The 21,072-nt window shown below is 44.1% G+C and overlaps 1 protein-coding gene across 3 annotated transcripts in view; it reads right to left on the minus strand.

The window, feature by feature from the left end:
- tanc2b (tetratricopeptide repeat, ankyrin repeat and coiled-coil containing 2b) overlaps positions 1 to 21,072 on the minus strand; it is a 99,685-nt gene that overhangs the window by 22,758 nt on the left and 55,855 nt on the right. For 2 of the 3 annotated variants that reach the window (XM_061810642.1, XM_061810641.1), the window contains exons 5-8: positions 19,224 to 19,328; positions 9,412 to 9,560; positions 7,212 to 7,395; positions 6,288 to 6,554 (exon numbers count right to left, since the gene is read on the minus strand). In XM_061810642.1, coding sequence (XP_061666626.1) covers positions 6,288 to 6,554; positions 7,212 to 7,395; positions 9,412 to 9,560; positions 19,224 to 19,328 — 705 coding nt within the window. The remainder of the gene's footprint in view (positions 1 to 6,287; positions 6,555 to 7,211; positions 7,396 to 9,411; positions 9,561 to 19,223; positions 19,329 to 21,072) is intronic. The other variant, XM_061810643.1, reaches the window with a different exon arrangement.

Genomic DNA, 21,072 nt, shown 5'->3' on the forward strand with positions numbered 1-21,072 from the left:
CAAAATACAATTATTATTATTATTATTACATTACAACATCAAGTGCACAGTCGTTCCTTTTTTTGCAGTTAAAAGTACAACAATTCCACTTTTACTCAAAGTAATAATGCTCACTTTTAGTGTAGAACCAGTAAATGTATGAAGAATCATTTCCAGAGGTGATAACAATAAAATGTGAATTATGTTGGGTCATTTACTTTAATTTCTAAGTGAATAATTGATGAATCTGGAAGTGGAAATTTGCCCTTGGCCTCGGAGGAGCTCTGCGCTCGATCGAGTGCCGAAAAATGTCATAGCTGCTGCAGGATCCTGAGAGCAGTTTCTAAAAAATTTTTTATTCGCTACATGAGATGCTCCTAAGATAAGCAGCAGCGGCCATAAAAGTTTTGGGCTGCCAAAAACTAGGACCCCAAGTCCTAGAATTGTCCCAACGTAGCTGTTTCAAACTAAAATGGCTGACTTCCTGTTTGATTTCAGGTGCGGGTCGTTGAGACTCGTTTGTAGTTCCTGATACGGCGGACACGTCCGCTCCATTTCGTATGGCTTTGGTGAAACGGGTTCGAGGGCTGAGTGAAATGAATGCGAGCAGTTTTGACTGCGCCCTCGCACGCCCTTTAATTGCACGCCCTCCAAATGATCATCAAACTTTGACACCATTCTCCACCCACATAACACATCCGAGGCAACGGAGCTTGGCAATTTACAGCGGTCCATCTGTCTAGGACTCTGCTTCCAATTGTGGATCATTTGTGCAAATTCGCTAGAGTTGGAATTTGCCCATAAAATGGATCCTTGAAACCAAAACGGTTGACTTGCAATTCGAATTTTTTGGGGCATGGGTCCTCGAGACTCTTCCATGCGTCCTGTTGGGACAGACACGCCCACCCACTGTCGAGTCAATTGGCGGAACTTCTGTCAGGAGCGATTTTTTTTCAAACTTTCCAGGGGCGTGACTGAGTGAATTTTAGGGGGTCCCTAACGGTACAGTTTCACCATGCCTGGAAAACCTGATGAATTTTGGGCGATGTCTACCTGGTGTTTAGGCATGGAAAGGTGCATTAGTAAAAGCTGTAAAACGTATACTGTATTATATAAGGTACATGAACTAGTATTCTGTTGGTCCTGACTCGGAAAATAACTCAATGCACTAGCAGAACCCTAACCCTAACCCTGACCCTGACTCATTGAAGGCCTAAGTGCTGCATGATAACCTAGAAAAACAGTGTTTAAAATGTATAATATCACATTGTCTTAACCTAGCCTATACTTATCTTTTTTTCTATCCATTTCCCTAACCCTTACCCTAAATCCACTTACATTTTCCTGCATTTCGCCTCCTATCCCTTCCCCTAATCCTAAATCCACTTACCTTTATCCTGATACTATCCCTATCCCAAACCCTTACCCCAACCTTAAAAATTGACTATTACATTTTCCTTAACTGACAAACATCGAGACATTTGATTTACAACGTCCAAAGGGACACAAGTGATGACTATTTACTGACTTGGAGTGACCACGCGCCTGAAGAAGACCTACATTAGCCGAAACATCGCGCAACAAGACTCACTCTCTTACGATGTTTTAATTGGCAGTATCTAAATCAGGAGGTTGGCCGGAAGTAATTGAAACAAAAATGGATGGACGGAGGCACGCAAATAATAAAAACTCTCAAATTTGAATTTTTTATTAAATTAAGTGGGTGGACAAATTAAAAGGGTTATTACTAAATTTGAAAGGATGGGATGAGGAAGTCACTTTGGGCCCCTTCCACCTCCCTTCTTCATTTATGGAGAAGGGTTCAACCCAACGCACCTAGCCCGAATCCATACTTGTAAAGTTTTTCCCACAACTAATGCAAACTTTGCCCGACTAGTGTGTAGTTAAAACTTATTAGTAAACTTGTACCACTTCTTGGGTACTGTCGTGTAATCGTGGCACTATTGGGCCCTAACTGGTAAGCATGTGTCACACACTAGTGCCCTCCTTATCAAGGATAACAAAAAAAAAATGTTAAAACGGTTTCGCAAAAAGCTATTAAGTATATAGTTGATATGCTTAATGTCCAAGTTAAGGTCCATATACTTATACACTATGTCCTCACTAATAATAAAATCCAGTGTATGTCACGAACCTCAGGTACGAGGGCGGATCCAAATGCAGGACTTCGAGGCACAGGCATAATGTTTATTCCGGAAACTGGGTCATACACGGTGTAGCAGTCGGACAAGGCAGAGGCACAGAAACGCTAGGCTAGGCGGGATCCAAAAGACATACAGCAAGGTCCAATGACTCTGGGCCAAACTAACAAACTCAACAGGACAGGATCAAACTAAAGCGCACAGAATCGCTGTGACTAGGGTTACTCTAACTGACGCGTAGAAGCGCAGAGTCCCACAGGCAGTGAATGCAACTCACTAACAAAAGCAACGAACTGGTAAATGCCAGTGACAAAAACTCCAACTTAAATGCCCGTGTAATTACAGTCCGAACGTGAAACCCAGAGCCCAGAGCAGTGGCCAATCCTTGCTCATGATAGTCTACAAAAACTAAGGCGCAGTATTACAACTAATGTATTAACCTGATGACTGAACTAGTAAGAGAGAACTCTAATAAATGCTTAAATGGCTTTTATTTGATATCAGGCATGGTTAATAGTGTATGACACATACCTACCAGATGGGGCGTAGTAATGATACGATTACAACACAATAACGTATGTATTACTAAGGTTTAACTGGATCGTAAAAGCAAATGTAGTACTAAAACATTCGTTCGACTAGTGCGGCCTAGTCGTTCCACGAGAGCGCAGAATGGTCTTGAGCGTGCTAGTACATTGACCTTAAAATGGATATCAAAAGATATGAAATAAACGCTCAAAACGGCTTTCCGTCCAAGATATAATAATGTTAAGTGGCCAGTGAGCGCGCGCGGGTAAAGCCCAATTAACAAGATGGACTCCGGAGCCGTTCCTTCGCCAAGAAAGCTTCAACGGACGCGCCCGCCCGCCCGCCCGCCCCGAAGAATTCCCTCCTCTCGGCGTCTGTCACTCTGCAGATCTCTCAGGATTAATTAGCCGCACAGATGAATGTCTTATTCATGAAGCCCGGCGCTGGCTGCTGATTGTTTTCGCGGCCGATATGCGATGAGATTAGATCGCCGCCGACGTGACAGACCTTCGCAGCCCAACCTCGTCTGGTGACAAACGAGGGCAAAGACGATTCCCGGCAAGGAACGCCGGCTGGGATGAAGGCAAGCTACCAAATGTAAAAAAATTAAAAAAATGGAGGAGACCACCGCCAAGTTGTTTTTTTTTTTCATGAATAGAGAAATTACTGTTGTACAACTCAACATACTCCTTAAAACAAAATAATTCAAATGAGAGCTCTTGGGCCTTTAAACCCTGCCTATCCACTTCAGATTCCGATTCCGATTAGATCAAATCTAAGATCTCCCATACGACACCTTTACAGTCATTGTACTCACACGACAAAAACTCAGGAGACGTGATAATTAAAGGTCATTTTCACTTCAAATGAGTTCATCAGATGATAATTTCCACCACTGCCTACGGGGATCGGGAGCGTTATCCGCATCATTTTGACGTTTACCGCCCGTGTTTTCGCTTGCATCAACACCGACAAGGAGCCTCGGCTGTGTACACGAACATGGCACACTGAATATACTGTAATTACTCAATATTTTAACGAAGACTATTAACAATTGAAAAGGTCCGAGTACTTTGAAAGGCTGTCGATCAATTGTGTCTTGGACCAGTTGGTGGTAAAATTGAGTGCACTACACATCTGTGACCACCAGAGGCACACTTCCATTTTATGTGTAACCCAAAGAAGAATATCTAACATAAGCAGTTTTCACTATCCATCCATTTTCTTAGCCGCTTATCCTCACGAGGGTCGCGGGGAGTGCTGGAGCCTATCCCAGCTGTCAACGGGCAAGAGGCGGGGTACACCCTGTACTGGTTGCCAGCCAATCGCAGGGCACATGGAGACAGACAACGGTCGCACTTAGAATCACACCTTGGGGCAATTTAGAGTGTCCAATGAATGTTGGATGTTTTTGGGATGTGGGAGGAAACCGGAGAGCCCGGAGAAAACCCACGCAGGCACGGGGAGAACATGCAAACTCCACACAGGTGGGTCCGGGATTGAACGGGTCGAGTCCTCAGAACTGTGAGGCCAGCGCTTTTACCAGTTGATCCACCGTGCCACTCAGTTTTCACAAACTAATTAAATAAAAAAAAGGTTCTTCTTCCTATTCTGTGGTTCTAAGTGCCATTTCCATTCTACTGCCTCATCAAATATACAGCTGAGGGCCAAAATGCGAGCTGCACAGGCTTCCCAAAGTGGAAGTAAAAGGGCAGCAAAGAACACGGAAAGGCTTGGCCCTAAAGGGGTTGGAGTAGGGGGGGGGGGGTGTCTATAACTTGGTTTCTGAGAGAAGCAAGAGACATTAATCTGCTGCTAAGCAAAGGAAGAATGACTCAGGGCCACTGAGCTAAAAAGGCTCCATTTTCTCAATTTCAATGCGAGGACTCCAATCTGTGTGCTCATCTTGTCTATCTGCAATGCAGCAGTCTGCACGCATCATGACCGCCGCTGCTGTTGTGCCAACGGGGGAAGTCTGCACTCAGGCACATTGGCGGAAGGGAAAAGAGGAACAAGGAAGGATGTTGGGATGGGAAGAGTACGTAAACAAGCCAACGAGTAAGGTAAGAAGGAAGGGGGGTGGGGGCACTCTTTTTAAACTGGTGAAATGAAGGAGGGATGGTGGGAAGGAAAAAGGAGAAGAACACTCAATGAGTGAGGTGAAAAAAGAAATAATGATGTTACAAGATTGTGTTACAAAGGACAGGAAGGGGAAACTGGTGGGAGAAAAGGAGGATGTTAGCAAGGAGTAGGGAGGGTAAAACAGTTTCAACTGGTAGGTTGGAAGGGAAAAAAATCTAAATGGGTGAAAAGAAGGACGGAAGGATAGCTGTGAGGAAGGAGAGAAGGAGTACTGTTTGGAAGGAAAAATAAGGAATGATTTCGGAAGGGATCGGAACAGTAGTAGAAGCTAGTGAGAAAGGGTACAGTATGTAGGTTGTTGCATCGATAGGAAGGAAGGAAGGAAGGAAAGACATTGGGCATTTTCTGTTTGAAAAAGTAAAGAGCTAATACAACCATGTCTGAATACCAATGTCAGTAACGGTGGACGTGCGACCGTCCCGAGGACTTGACGTGATGAATAATGGAGGCAAGCCATTTATCGGCGGATATCGAACGGCATTACTCGACGTGCCCGCATGAGGTAACCGAGGAGCCTGCCGCCTCACTTCCTGCCTCCCCTCCCCGCCCCCCCTCGCACATGAAAGCGCAGCTCCCTCACCCGGGGGGATAGAAGCCGTTAACGCCCCAGGCTTTTGATGCGCCGCCGCCCGAGCGAGAGCGGCCAATCGGAAGCCGGCGCCGTGATGGCTCGTTGCGGTACGAAGCGAGAAGAAGGGATTACGGAATTCTGCTGTTTCAGGCCTTCCCGGTTTTTCCCATCATGCCTCTTTTAAACCGCTCTATGAAGGAGACTTGCGCCGTCATGTGTCGAATTCTGATTAAACTGAAACCCCAATTGTTCTCATCAGTCTTGATAATATAATGCGAAATACATATTTGAAAGCCTTTGCAATCATGTAGGCTTAATGTGTGTGAATACTGCGTGTGCATGTTTACACATGCGTGTTTTTCATCATTGTATTTGCTCTGGCTGTAAAGCCTAAAAATGTAAAACTCCCAATTCTTCTTTAACAGCACTGACAAGCCCAGGCTTGAAATCGTAACCTTAGCCTGGAAGGCATAATTTTCAAATCATATTCTGGGCTGTAAACCGTAATTTAAAAGCCCAACTCCAATTTGAAACCCTAATCTAATTTGTAACCCCAACCTCGCTTCCAAACCCTTAGAACTTGAAACCTCACTTCTTCTTTGGAACCTGCCTTAATGGCATAATTCATAACCTCAACATTGGCTCCAAACCCTAAAAACATGAAGCATAAATTATTCTATAAAATCCGTGATTGTTTTTTTTTTTTTTTTTTAAGTTTGCAATAAAATCCAAGGCTTTAAACCCTAAAAGTGGATCGCACAGGAAGAAAGCAAGCAGGGGAAAAAAAGGAGGTTGGGTGTCGAAATATGTCACAACTGCGAGTACTCCCAAATGATGAGTAAGCATATTTCTGGAGAGGGGGTAAGGAGGGAGGGGGGGGGGGTGTTTGTGGGTGGGGGACTCACCAGCCACAGAGTTGGGGCGGGGCATGAGGTACAAGGGGATGGAGTGGGCCGAGTTTGAGGACATGCTTTCCAGGCTGCGCTCGGGGATCTTGTTGAGGCTGTACGTGGACGCCGTCATGTTCTCGTCCACGCGGTACAAGAAGGAGTCCATGCCTGATTTCTGCGACTGCCACAGCTTCAGGTTGCCGCGCGAGCCGTCCGCGCCGCCGCTGCCGCCGTGCTTGGTGCCGCCGCGCTCCATGTTCTCAGAGTAGCTGGTCAGAGTGGCTGCGGAGACAAATCATGCTAATTAGGAAGCGCTTAATAACTGTTAAAAACCTTAAACCCTGTACAACAAATAAAAAACTGCCTTTAAACCCTACCTTGAAAAAGAGGTTCTGAATCTCATTTGGCAGTATTTGTAGTTAAATACAGGTTTAAAAAAAAACATTACAACCTACATTTGAAAACATAACAATAAATTGAAAACATTACCTTAATTTTGGCTAGCAAACCTAAATTTCCTGAAACCATTACCCTTACTTAAAACCCCAAATCTATCTTCAAACCAGGGGCTCGGAACCTGCATTAGAAATCCTAATTTAGATTGGAAAACCTAATATGAAATCCCAGGCTTGACTTGGAACCGTAACTGTAAACCCAAAGATCTTACAGTATCCCTTGAAGTATCTCAAAAATACTAACCCGATCTTAAAATAGCAAGCTAAATTTGAACCACTAACCCAGGCACAAAACCCAAAATTTAAAACCTTCCGAACCTTGGTTCAATCCCTAATTTGAAACCTGAAACCTAACTTTAAACCATAACCCTATCTTGAAGCCCAGAACCCACATTTATAACCTTAACTCGGGCAGGAACCCCCCCCCCCCCCCCCAATTCGAAATCCATATGCTAACTTCCAAGACATTTGGAGGCGCCCTCACCAATGATTCCGCTGTCCCGACTCTCCAGTGTTGAGGTGGGACTTGTGACGGACCCATAGGCGCACTCCCTGGTGCCCGCCTGGCCCGACATGGCGGCGGCCAGGGTAGAGCAGGGGCTGCTCGCAGGGGGCGACGCGGTGCTGCTGGTCAGCGTGGAGCATGGGCTGATGCGCTGGTTTTGTCCCTTGAAAGACAAACACGGACACACGAATATTCCGGTCATAAAGGGGACAAGTTTTGAAAATTTGGGTGGTGACAAGATGGTTGTAAAGACGAAGCTGCGGACAAAACTGGAACAACACTGCCAGGACGGCACGAAGGCTCCGGTGAAATGGGGAAAAAAAACATAGTTTAAATTTGAAATAAATGTTTCGCGACCCCAGTCCTGAAACCTTTCTGACACAGCATTAGAAGCGACTCATTGTTTGTCCCCCTGCGGTGCGTCCCCCCGTGTGTCAGCTCAGGTTAGCAGACGGCGCTCCACGGGGGACCGAAAATATAAAGAAAAAGCGGCTGCTGTTGCTGCACCCGAGCATAAAACATTCATGCGCGTGTATACGAAGTACGTTGGAGGGAGGGGGGGGGGGGTCGCGATTGAGAGGATGGGAAAGGTGAAGTGGTCCTCAAGGCGACATCCGCCTGACTGCGTAACACACTTGATGCGATAGATGTACACAACGTAGATCCGCGCAAGCTAGCACAAAGTAAAAATGCTCAAAATGTTTCAATTTCTCACCAGTCACAATGCTAACATCCGTTATGACCAAAATCAGAACCTCAACATTAGGGATAGATGCTCTACTTGAGCACTGATGGCCTTAAATTAGCATGGTAGACTCTTTTGTAATGTGACATTGCGCTAGATGCTGACCTAAGTAGTCCCAAAGTCATAAAAACACAACCAATTGTCTCAATTCAACGTACCTGTGCTATGCTACATTAGGGTAGCCGCTGCTAAATCTTCATCACACAAAACTAGCAAAAACTAGCAATCAGCTAATAGCATAAGAGTTCTCGTACGTTATTGTTTTTGCGTAGCAGAGCAGCACTCTTGACATGTTTGGATTGTACTTTTGGGGCAGGCCAGAGAAACAAGACGAGCGCGTACACAGCGTGCGGCAGGCGGCCGGCGTGAGTCACGTCTCTTAAAAAAGAGGCGCTTGAATCAAGCTTTCTCGCTTTCGACACCCCCGCCGTTACAGCAACGCTCACTTCAAGCAGCAGTTGGTCCATCGCGCAGAAATTGAGCGACGCGTGTACCTGTACAAGTGGGGCTCATTAAATAAACCTCAAGTATTAGTGTATTCCTTGGACACATAGATGACATATTAATACTTCGTGTGCATCTCTCAGGTTTTGTCGTCATTTCCAGGTGTAATGTGAAAAATGTGATATGGAGACGAAGCCTATTTTAGTCTCACAATAATGGTTTATTGTATTCTTTCGTCAGAAGATATGATGAGAGGCGTTAAGAGAACACATTCCACTCTCAAGTGGAATTATGAAATGAAATGCCATCATTTCGGATGGTACTTGTGCAAAATATGACTCAATATACTGTCTGTGGTATACAGAATAATAATAATAATACAGCAGGAGAGCTCAAATATTTTGGGTTTGAGGGACCAATCACATCTGATACATTTTTCCAAGGGACCCTTTCATAATCCTAAAACCTATTAAACATAATTTAAAAATGCCATCAGGGTTAAAAAAAAATTGCCAATCTTTTATCAAAAAAAAAAAAAAGAGAAAAAAACATTACAACAACAAAATGATACTCTGGACTTAAAATTTTCAATTATATTAAACCTGTTGCAAATTTGTAACCCCTGCCCAGAAAGGGTTAAATTCATAATTTCTGACAAAATAAACATTTTAATGAGAGTTAAAAAAAAATGTTTTTTTTAGGATAAACCTGCAACATGAATTATTATAAAGTAAATATTTCACAAGGCATAAAGTCACATTTTAATGTGTGAAATGAATGTCATGTTAAAAAAATACCTTTGTCAAAAAAAAAATCACATCACATATGTATTGTGTAAAATATAGTTATTGTTTCACATTTTCACTGAAGAATCCCAAGTTACAGTGACTAAGATCAGATTAATTACATGTGTCAAACGATGACCTCAATTCAAAAGGAGATTTGAATGGCGTTTTGCATCCTTTCAAAATAAGAGCAACTTCCTCTCACCTGTCTGGGCTCGGGCTCCTCCATGCTGTAGTGGGGGCCGGCCGGCCCCTCGCTCGCTTTGTCTCCCAGAAGGAAGCCCAGGCGCGTCATCAATGTGTTGGCGGCCTCATCCACCGTGGGAGGGGGGCCCAGTTCCTGGTTCGACTCCCCTGCAAATGCGGCGGGAAGGAGAGAAGAGAGAGGGAGAATGAGTGTGAGGTGGGGGGGGGGGGGGGAATTGCGGCAGCATCCCCCCCCCTCCTATTCACTTCCTCCACCGCTGCTATAATAAGAGGCAACTTGTCCACCTGGATGCACAGCGCCCCCATCCCGCGCTCGCTGTCCAGACATCTTAAACAAAGTCCAAAGCGCCTTCATTCACGAGCCTTTTTTCAGAGAGCCGCAAAAACGTCACTCTCGGCTACTCGCCGACTGACGCTTCTTCCGCGACAACGCGCCAGCCCGACGTAACCAGATACGCCGCTCACCTGTTTGACGACGCCAGACAAAGCGGGTGAGGCGACGCCCCTCTGTCCTGTTTGCACAGGCTCTTTGCCGTAAGTAGGGAAAAGGAAAAGCTCCACCTTAAATTAAAAAAAAAAAGCAAAACGTGGGGGGAGGGGGGGGGGGACTTTGACCTAAACGCTGACAAATATGTGCTGAAAATGGCAACATCAACACAAGCACCATTTGGGAGTTCAATTATTTGTTTCGTGCCTAAGCTTGTAACAAAGTTCCTGCGCTGTATTCCGGTTCACCTCTAGTAGATTTCACTGCATTATGGATTTTCTTAACATAATCATATCATTTCATTTTTCCCATTGAAATGCCATTAATCCGTTCCAGCCACCCAGAAAACATTTTTGGGACGTGATTTTGAAGAAATATAGTACTGTATTTTTGTTAAAAAAAAAAAAAAAAAAATATATATATATATATATATATATATATATATATATATAAAACGATGTGAATGTAAGTAAATTGTTTAAAGGGGAATTCCAGTGGTTTGCATAAACAATGTATCTATGTATGTAAGTCATGTAATATGTACTCTATTATGACAATGTGATGTTAAATCCTCTCTCGTTTAACCCACTCATGGGCAGGGTGGCAATTTTTTGCCTTATTGAGATAAAAGTCTCCTAGCAGGCCACAATCAAGGAAATAACACCTTTTTTTGTTTCTGGTTAAGTTATATGATAACTTTACTCATTTATAATCTCGTCTCAAAAATGGGATGCTGCCCTCGAGAGGGTACTTGGCTTTTCTTAGTAGATCATCCCAAAAACCAGAATCAGAATCAAATTAAAGCACTTAAATATTTTGATATACTGAAGGATATAATGCGTAAAAATCATGGTGTCCCAAAAATGGGCAGCAAATGGGTTGATAGTGTTTTGAGAAGATTTTTATCGACAATTGTGAATTTACAGGGGCGCTGCCATTTTCGCGAGTCACGTGACCTACGAGGGCGGATGTGACGTGTTACGTGCCGTTCCAAACGCTCGATTAGGTGGGACACCATTTATGCCCAGCGCTGATTACTCGGATTAATCCTCATCTGATGAAGAAATAGCAGTATATCACTTGATCGGGAAGATGGAGGAATATTTCCATACAGATTTGAACCTGTGGCTGTAAATAATGTTGAATAATCGGATGTTTCTTCGGGCGGGATCACACGGACTCTGACGAGCGAGCGGGGAGCTCGCTCCGGGGCTTGCCGGAGGAGCTCGCTCCGCCGAGTGGCGGCGCCATGACCACGCTCCCCGCCGAGCCCCGGAGCTCGGCTAACGGTCTCCCCGGCCGCCAAAGTTCGGCTGATGGCCTCCCCGGACGTCGAGGTATTCCTCCGTCTTCACGATTAACCGATACTGCTATTTCTTCATCAGACAAGGATAAATCCGAGAAATCAGCGGTGGGCATAAATGGTGTCCCATGTAATCGAGCGTTTGGAAAAGCACGCAACATGTCACATCCGCCCACGTAGGTCATGTGACTCGTGAAAATGGCAGCGCCCCTGAAAATTCGTAATTGTCGATAAAAATATTCTCAAAACACTATTAAATGAGAGAGAATTTAACATCACATTGTCAAAATAGATTACATATTACATGACCTATTGGATACATGGTTCATGCAAACCACTTTTAGTAATAATTCCTCTGTGTACTATAGTATTTGTGTTTGCTGTGTACCTCTAAGGGGCGCGGCCTAGGGAATGACATTAAAGAGCTAAGAGTCACAGGCTGCATTGGAGTGGCTCACAAAATTTTGGTTGACAACACAAAGCAAAAAATACAAATAAAAATAAAAAGTGAGTGTGAGTCAAGGTACAAGCAATGTAAAATTAAGTGACTCCTCTTGGGAAAAAGTTGTTTTTTTTTCAAAAAATGTATATAGCAAAATTAAAATTTTACAAGAATTACAGAACAACACGAGCAATGGATTAATTAACAAAGAACAAACAATCGCCGTAAAAGTAAAACTATTTGGACGTGAACAGGGTAAGCAAAGTGAAGTTGCGAGCAACATGGGATGTACCATATACGCAGTGTGTTCGGTTGTACTTTATTAACGTACTTAATAATATAGCTATACTATATAGCGATACTATCTTGAAGCATGCGGTAGCATGCATGGACGCTATTTAAAAATCCACCCAGAGGAAAATTTGAGTTCGGTTGTACCTTAATGAAGTATTTAACATTGTAAAAAGTGAACTTGGTTGTACTTTATCAAAGTATTTAAAAAGCATGCATAAACGCTACCATATGGTTTCTGCTAGTATCGCTCGCTATATAGCTATACTGTATAGCTAGATAGTTAAATACTTAAATAAAAGTACAACCGAACTCACAATTTACACTGTTAAACATGTCAGTAAAGCACGTACAGCTGAACTCAGTTTCCCATCCGGTACCTTTTTAAATAGCGTCCATGGATGCTCCCGTATGCTTTAAGCTAATGTTGCTATATAGCTATATACTTTGCGGCGCTAAATGTATACATAAATAACATATGAAGTGCATGTTTTGTGTCAATTATTTCTTCGCTCATCGTTTTTTTGTCTGCTGGTTTGTGCTGTTCTGTTTGCTGGGGTGTAAAGATTTTGTTTTGGTGTGAAAACGTGGGTGAAGATGGTGTGTTGACTCATGACTCGCTACCACCGCTAGTAGTGTGGGGGGGGTGTAAGATTGTTCTTCTGCTTACAAAAATAAAGGTGCAATTGTGCCTCACTGTCTCACGAGCGCCACTCTGGCGCGCCTTGTATGTGTGTTAAATACTGGAATTGCACCCGCATCTGAGGATGCGCCTTTTAATACGGTGCGGCTTATAGCCGTGAAAATACGGTACATCAAAAAGCATAACGTGGTATCCTCTCAAGTTGTATACATGAAGGAAGGCAGACTCAGCCAAGTAATTGCTACTTGGAAGCACATACCTCAGGTCAAAAGTGTCCAATGTGTCGACAAATCATTTATTTTGGAATTCATAAATGGGCACAATGTCTTTGGCAATGTCGAGCAGAAGTGACTGCCTGCCGCCGGACTCCTTTTCGTGTCGTATCAAAAACTATGAAAATGATGTGTTTGCATTTAAGTGGCGACTGTCATTTTGGGGGAAAAAAATAGAAACAAAGATGATAATTTTGCAAAATTGATGCTACGCTAACTCTCCTGTGATACTCAACTCAGGCAGTGTATTAGAAAAGCTGCTGTATCATGCTAGCATCTTCTTTCACGCTGTCAAAGACAACACAATAGAAACATCTGATTAAAAATAAAAACAACTCTTACTCTTGTTGTTTTTCAGCAGCCTTGCTTATTAGCACGCTATCATATTGGGTCAATAAACTGGAGCAGGAACCTCCAGGTTACGTTCGCTCCCGGGAGTGTTCCCGAACCGAGCGGCGCTAAGTGGATGAGCGAGCGGGACACCTCCGAGCTTAGATAAACAGCGGAGACGCTCGCGTCGCCACTTCTGGTGTTGTCGTTTTCCAGCGGGGCAGGTCGGACCAGACCGGCAGGTAATTGTAGCGTCCGTTAGACAGAAGACAGAATTATGTCATGTCATGACACTATAAAAAGGCTACGCTGTATACCCACACATATGGAAGCAGTTTTAATCTTCAGTCATCATATCCATAAATCCGAAACGAAAGGCCTTTTTTAACCAATCAGAGGTTTGGGAAAACTGTTTTCAGAAAAGACACAATCATAACGGTGCATTTTTACACACTGGCATGTATGGAGTCAAATAGCTTGTCTGATAGGATCAGGTGTGCCGGTTGGTTTCAGGGATGTACAAAGATTTTTATCTGTGGGCCACATTCAAAAAAACGGAAGATGCTAACTGCTAAAACCAATGCAATACACTGCGGGTCAACATAAGATCATGAACGTATTCTACTTCCTGTTGTCTCTTCAGTGCCACCGTCTCTAATCTGTACATCATGGCCGGCCTCACCACTGTTTTATAAACTTTGCCCGTCATCCTAGCGAAGACTCTTCTGTCACATAGAACACCAGACACCTTCTGCCAACTGTTCCATCCCGCTTGGACCCGTTTCTTCACTTCCTAACCACACTCTCCATTGCTCTGAATTGTTGACACCAAGTATTTGAAGTCGTCCACCCTCGCTATCTCTTCTCCCTGTAGCCTCACTCTTCCCCCTCCACTTTCTCATTCACGCACCTATAATCTGTTTTACTTTGGCTAATTTTAATTGCTCTCCTTTCCGGTGTGTGGCTCCATCTTTCCAATTGGTCCTCCACCTGCTCCCTTCTTTCACTGCAGATCACAATATCATCTGCGAACATGATTGTCCAAGGGGAATCCAGTCTAAACTCATCTGTCAGCCTATCCATTACTACCGCAAACAGGAAGGGGCTCAGAGCGGATCCCTGATGCAGTCCCACCTCCACCTTAAATTCTTCTGACACACCTACGGCACATCTCACCTCTGTTCTAAAGCGATAACATATGCCATGATTAGTGTCTGCCTGTCTATCTATCTATCTATATATATATATATATATATATATATATATATATATATATATATATATATGAACCAATTTGCTAATTAGCTCACTAATGAGCAGCTATAGCACGCGCTGGCTTTATACGGCATGATTCTGAACGTTACATATAGCACTTTAATAACATTATTTCACACAAAACCATCTCGAAAAGTTCGATGCAAATCAAGTAGATGTCACATCTCATCACCGTGACGCCTCCGGGCTCCCTAATGACCCAACGTGAGCGTACGAAAACATCTCAGAAACACGCGCGCACACACACACACACACACACACACCACACACACACACACACACACGCTGGATTCCTGAGCTGCAAAAGGGGGAGACTGATGGTTGCCATGGCAACTATCTTTCGCCACACAGCTAGGAATGTGTGTCCGAGCATTCCGGGAAAAGCTGATTAATAACGGGAAAAGTGCTTGGCTGTCACCTGGACACCAAAGCTAAAGAACAAACAATTCAGATGTGTGATGAACAGCAGAAGAACAAACCCCCCCCCCCGCTATCCCCGCACACTTTTGCCGCAGGTGGAATGCATCCCAATATTCCGCACACAAAGAAAGCAGCAGTCTGGAAGACAACCGGGAACGTCACATTCCTCTGATGTTATCGTCTCAAAAGTTTCGTTCATACGTGACGGCTCTGCAGGTCCGAAAGCATCTACTCAGGACGAAATAATAAACTATGATACAGTTAACGCTATGTTTAGCGTCTGCAAGTCTAGGGAAAGGTTACTCGCCAGTTTTTAACCAATTGCGTGCCAAGCGCAACAAGACGAACAAGTGAAACATAACTTTACTTTACCACATCATTTATTTTTATCGAGACAAATTGATGGTGATTAGCAAGCATATTATGGTATTGCTCTACCATGTCTTTGCCAGATCATCTAATTTACGCATCGCGTTTTCTGCGCTATAAGGCGCACCGCATTATAAGGCGCACTTCCAATGAATGGCCTATTTGAAAACTTTTCCCATATATAAGGCGCATAGAACAGACGCTGCAGTAGAGGCTGGGGTTACGTTATGCATCTATTAGATGGAGCTGCACTAAAGGCTCAATATTGATCCACATATAAGGCGCACCGGATTATAAGGCGCACCGTCGGCTTTTGAGAAAATTGAAGGCTTTTAGGTGCGCCTTACAGTGCGGAAAATACGGTACTCTGCAGCTACAACATTCCAAGATCGAAAATCCCGCTGTACCTATTCAGAGACATTGTTACAGTTCGTCCCCTCGGACAACCCCCCCCCCCCCCACTAAAAAAAAACACTTCCGGATGTTGACCGATCCTCTCAAAGAGCCGAGGTTTCAACTCAGAAAATTCCGGAGCCTCTGCCTTTTGTTCGCAAATGGTAAACCGCAAAAAGGTGCAGTGACTCAGTGCTTTTGTCTTCCAGCCAAGCCTTGTCAGGGAATCAAGTGGATACCGTGTAGGATGTTTGATTTATTTATTTAGTATTCATCCCAGGGTACCTTTTGTTGGGGTCAAACCAAGTACCAGTATGTATCACAAGGTATTGTAGTCCTTCAACATAACCTCCTGCAGTGGATTTTCCTGCTCCACTCTGTTGGTTTCGTAAGGCCGCATTTTAGCGGTAGGTCCGATTACACACACACGCACGCACACACACACACTTGCGAAAACAATACCAGCCACTTGCCGCAATTGCCAACGTTAGCGGAGCCCCGTGAGGTATTCACGTATCGTCGCAAACGCGTGACATCACACCCTTCGAGATTGATTTCTTTTGTACACGCTCGCGTCGCTCACACTCAGGTCAAGATCGGCTGACAAACCGCCGCATGAGAGCCGGGAACAAAACGTTCATTCATCTGACCCCGCCGTTGCGCAATTGGATAATTAGATGACGTCATGACGAATATTCGGGCTACACACGGGCAACGTGCCGCCGCGTTATGTCAGTGTACAGAACAATAAAAAAATGCTTATGTACAGCTTGTTTTCTGCGCCGATGTTCAGTCTGAAAGGTACCAACACGTTGATCGGGGATGAGAATGCCCAATTTGGAAAAATGTTTCCCATCCCCCTTTGGGCACGAAAATTATTAATAAAACACACTGTTAAATGGTGACCTCTGGTTACTTCTAACAGTGCAAATACAGGGCAATTATAATATTGTGAAAATTTAAAATACGAGTCCAAACAACCAAAAAATTTTTGCCAAACTTCAGACATAAAAATGTAGACTGAAATTTATATCAAATAGGCTACTGCACTTACAAGTTATACTTCAGAAATAAATACACAAGTAATTTGTTTATAAAATAACATATGCGTACGTATGTCTATAAGTTATACCTACGCCGTAGTAAAGAGAATGCTTCTCTATGAAATGTTAAGAGTGAAAATACCGATGAAATACCGCCAAAATGCTGCCGGAAATGGGAATGTTGACGTTATTATACTGTAAACACCAAATTTAATGCCGTAAACAGATAGCAATGCCGTTGTCCGCCATCACAGTTGTGACTAATTTCACGACGAGCGTTGCCGTTAGATGCCGGCGGCTGGTCTTGATCACAGCGTTCCCCCCCACCCCCCACCCCCACTCTCAAAACATTTTCTCAACGGATTTACACGTTTCACAAAAATGACAATTACAGCTGGAAAAAACTCCACGCAAAATTCTCATCCCTGGTTTATGGAAATCGACGCTCAAACGTTTTGAATGTCAATTGTGTTCCTAATAGGTCCAGATTAATATATGACAGATGCATTGGAGGCCCCACGCCGCAGTCATTTGCTTCTGCGCTTACGAGCGGATAAATAAACTACTCGGCACAAAGACGTGAGACGTTTCAGAACGGTACCACCGCTGCCTCAATTTGAGTCAGTAAAAAGGGTAAATTGACTATTTTTACATGAATGATGACATAATATCATCTACCTGCGCTACACTTTGCCACTGCATGGAAGAGCACACAATCGGACTCATATTCGGCCTCGCCGGGTTCCCGTGTGGAAGACACAGGCTGCTGTTTACGCTTCTTGCGGTGGCGGTTTTGCCGAAAACTCTTGTGAAAAGGGGCCTGGAAAACTGCTGACTCATTGACGGGGGGGGAACAGATCTCCAGCGAGTACCTTTGAAGTCAATAAAAAATAAAACAAGCAGCACGAGCTGGCACGACAGCAGGAGTTTAAGTCGACACCCTGCCGTGACTTGCATCAGGAGACGCCGCTTAAGCGCTCCGATGTCCATCTGTCCGGCCAAGAAATAAAAGCCGCCGCACTTCTCATTTGGAATCGGGCGCTCTCCGCGTCTCGGTGGGGCCGCGGATTGACGATCTTTTAAAAGTGTCGCATCTTCAGTCACGCGCAATCGCACTTGACTGACCCCACTCAATTTGGGCCCGGCATAAATGCGCAACGAAGGTACTGGAAGACATCAACTCGTATCAGGGATTAAGGCCGGATCAACGGTCTCATGATGTCGCAATTTGTGAGCAAAATCATCACGTTTGTCAGTATCAGCAAAATATAGTTTGAAAAGAATATGTCGGGGGATTTGTAGTGCAGTGGCAGTGGTTAAAAGATTAGATAGTGTCGGGATGTAATGCTGAAAATATTACAAAAATGGACAAAAACATAAAGCAAAAAAAAAAAAAAAAAACACATTTGATCCAAAGAAAAATAGAAATAATGCAAAAAATGAAAAATAAAAATGGGAAAAATACACATATACTGTGTTAGACAAAATAAAACTAAAACGGACATAAATAAAACAATTAGTGTAAACAAATTCAAGAAACGATTCGACCAAAATATTAAAATTAATTGTTGAAAAAATACTGCCTGAAAAATAAATTTCCTAGATCAAACCTCCCCAAAATACTATGAAAAATATACTGCATAAAAATGTACAAATATTAGATGAAAAATACAGAAAACAAAGAAAAACATGAGGGAAAAATAGAAATGCATTTGAAAAAAGAAAATATACTTCTATAAATCTGAAAAATATACAGCTAGTACAAAAATGCATCACTGGTTGATTAAAAATTAAAATATATTTGGGAAAGATTACAAAATGGAAAAAAACCCACTGTAAATAATACATTTCTGTACAAAAACTTGATCAAAATATAAAAATCTGACAAAAATACCATCTGAAAATATAAAATATATAAATCCTAAATTGGGAAATTATAAGTTGAAAAGTACATAAATATTACCAACAAAGCAAATGAAATACAAGTGTACAAAAATATTGGGAATCCGTCGTCTTGCACTACAACAGCACACCAGATGCGAAGTCGAAAAGGTACTACGGCACCAAATGCTCTCCTAATGAAAATTAAAATTGGAACAGCAATCTGAAATTCGATCACCTACTTGGAGCTCCCATCGGGCACAGACTCCACAGGAGAGGCTGACAGACCGACAAGTCCACCATTTTGTTGCTAAATAGCGTTGGCGAAAACCACAGCGCTTCACAGGTGTCTACATCCACGCAGAAATCTAAGCATATCCTCGAGTGACCCGCTTTAGCGAGGCGGTCAGGACGGAGGGGGGGTTGATCGGGATAGACGGAAAAGTTTGACAGATACTAGACTGGAGTGCGGATTACAGACCGACCGCTGGGTCCAGGCTGACTCCCGGGAAGCAGAGCGGTGTGGGATTAGGATGACGAATCTTTCTTTAACAATGATCGCACTGCGAAGCATCGACGTTCGCCCCCTCCGCGACGCAGAAAAGCCGACACGCGGGGGCGGGTAAACGGGACGGGCGGGGCGGGACGGCCAGAAACTTACCTGGGCACAATCTGTCCAGGTGGGAACTCCCGGCAGCATCGGGGGAGCCGAGCTCCGACTGCGGAACGCGGGGGCTCTCCACAAACTTTGCTTTCCGCAGCGGGGCTGGGAGCACACATAAACACAAAGACAACGTGCGCACACACACACACACACAAACACACACATATATACATATAAATTAGGGAGATGGAGGGTGAAACTAGGGGATGACAGAAAGCTTATGAAGCAGCAATTGCATAATCGGCTCAAGCTAAACCACACAAATAAACATCAGCTCACAATCAGGATGTATTACGAATCAAATCTTTTTTTTTTTGGGGGGGGGGGTTATTTTACGATCCCACAAAGCAAGGTACATAAAGATGGGCGTGCTTCCGATTAAATTTGGTGGGAAAAGAACGCCATCAAAGAGCCAGCCGCAACGCGTTACCTCAAAAATAGACAAAAAGCATTTTCAACATCTTAGTCGAACGTCTGCCCAGAAGAGAAGGATGCTCAGGGAACAACTTCCTGTTGGTGTCCTAATACTAAAATCCCAAAATTGTTCAGCATAATCTCAACTTTGGGATTTTCACACAACTCCGCTCCAACATCAACATCAATCCAAAGTAAAAATCGGTCGTCAGTGGCGTTCCTCAGGGATGTGATCAAAGCCCAGGTTTGTTTTCCTATAGGATGAACACATTGTGTCACCCATCTTCAGCATCAACTTCCACCAAGTCCCATGTAGCAACGTGACGCAGCCGTGAAAGGATGCTTCAAAATAAAGTGCCAGTTCCGCAGCATTGTTGAGTCAGCAGGGCGACTTTTGCAAGCATGCGCCGGCCCGCCGCTGCCATCTGCCTTTAAAATGTGTTCACGAGCTTGTTTACTCCAAATGTCTGGCTTTGACTGAGCGCACAAAGACGAAACAGACATGAGACGAGGCGCTGGAAATGGGCGGCAAACGGGCAGACCGCGATTCGCGACGGGGCTCATTCATCGGGTTCGGCTTTTTATTTTGAAAGCGGGGCAGACGCGAGCGCATCTGGGCACCTTAAAGCTGCGGTAAACTGCTTACTAACATGAATGAATACAGGACTGAAAAGCATTCCAGTGAGCTTCGACTGCAGAGGCACGGCGGCGGGTGGTTAGCACGACTGGCTCGATTCTTTGGGTTCAAATCCCAGCTCCAGCCATCCTGTCCAGAGTTTGGATGTTCTGGCTGTGCTTGTGTGAGTTTTTTTGGGCTTCCTCCCATGTTTCAAATCCACTGGTTTGCATTAACAATGTATCCAATAGGTCATGTAATATGTGATGTTAAATCCTCTCTCATTTAATACTGTTTTGAGAAGATTTTTTATTGACAATTATGAATTTTCAGGGGCGCATGACCTACGTGCGCATTTATCCCCAGTGCCGATTTCTCGTATTTATCCTCATCTGATGAAGAAATAGCAGTATCGTTTGATCGGGAAGACAGAGGAATACTTCCATACAGATTTGAACCTGTGGCTGTAATTAATGTTGAATATTGAGATGGTCCTTCGGACGGGAATGACGCGGAGTCTGACGAGCGAGCTTTGGCGGCGGGCCGCGAGTCGAGCTTCCAGGCGGCGGAGGCTGTTAGCCCCAGACACCGAAACTGGGCTAAAGGCCTCCCCCACCGCCGCCGAAGCTCGGCTAAAGGCCTCCCTGCACGTCGAAGCTCGGCTCGCGGCCCGCCGCCGCAGCTCGCTCGTCAGACTCCGCGTCATTCTCCCCGAAGAACCATCCAAATATTCAACGTTTACAGCCACAGGTTCAAATCTGTATGGAAGTATTCCTCAGTCTTCCCGATCAACCGATACTGCTATTTCTTCGTCGG

The sequence above is a fragment of the Syngnathoides biaculeatus genome, chromosome 22 (assembly GCF_019802595.1).
Source record: "Syngnathoides biaculeatus isolate LvHL_M chromosome 22, ASM1980259v1, whole genome shotgun sequence".
NCBI classification, from domain to species: domain Eukaryota; kingdom Metazoa; phylum Chordata; class Actinopteri; order Syngnathiformes; family Syngnathidae; genus Syngnathoides; species Syngnathoides biaculeatus.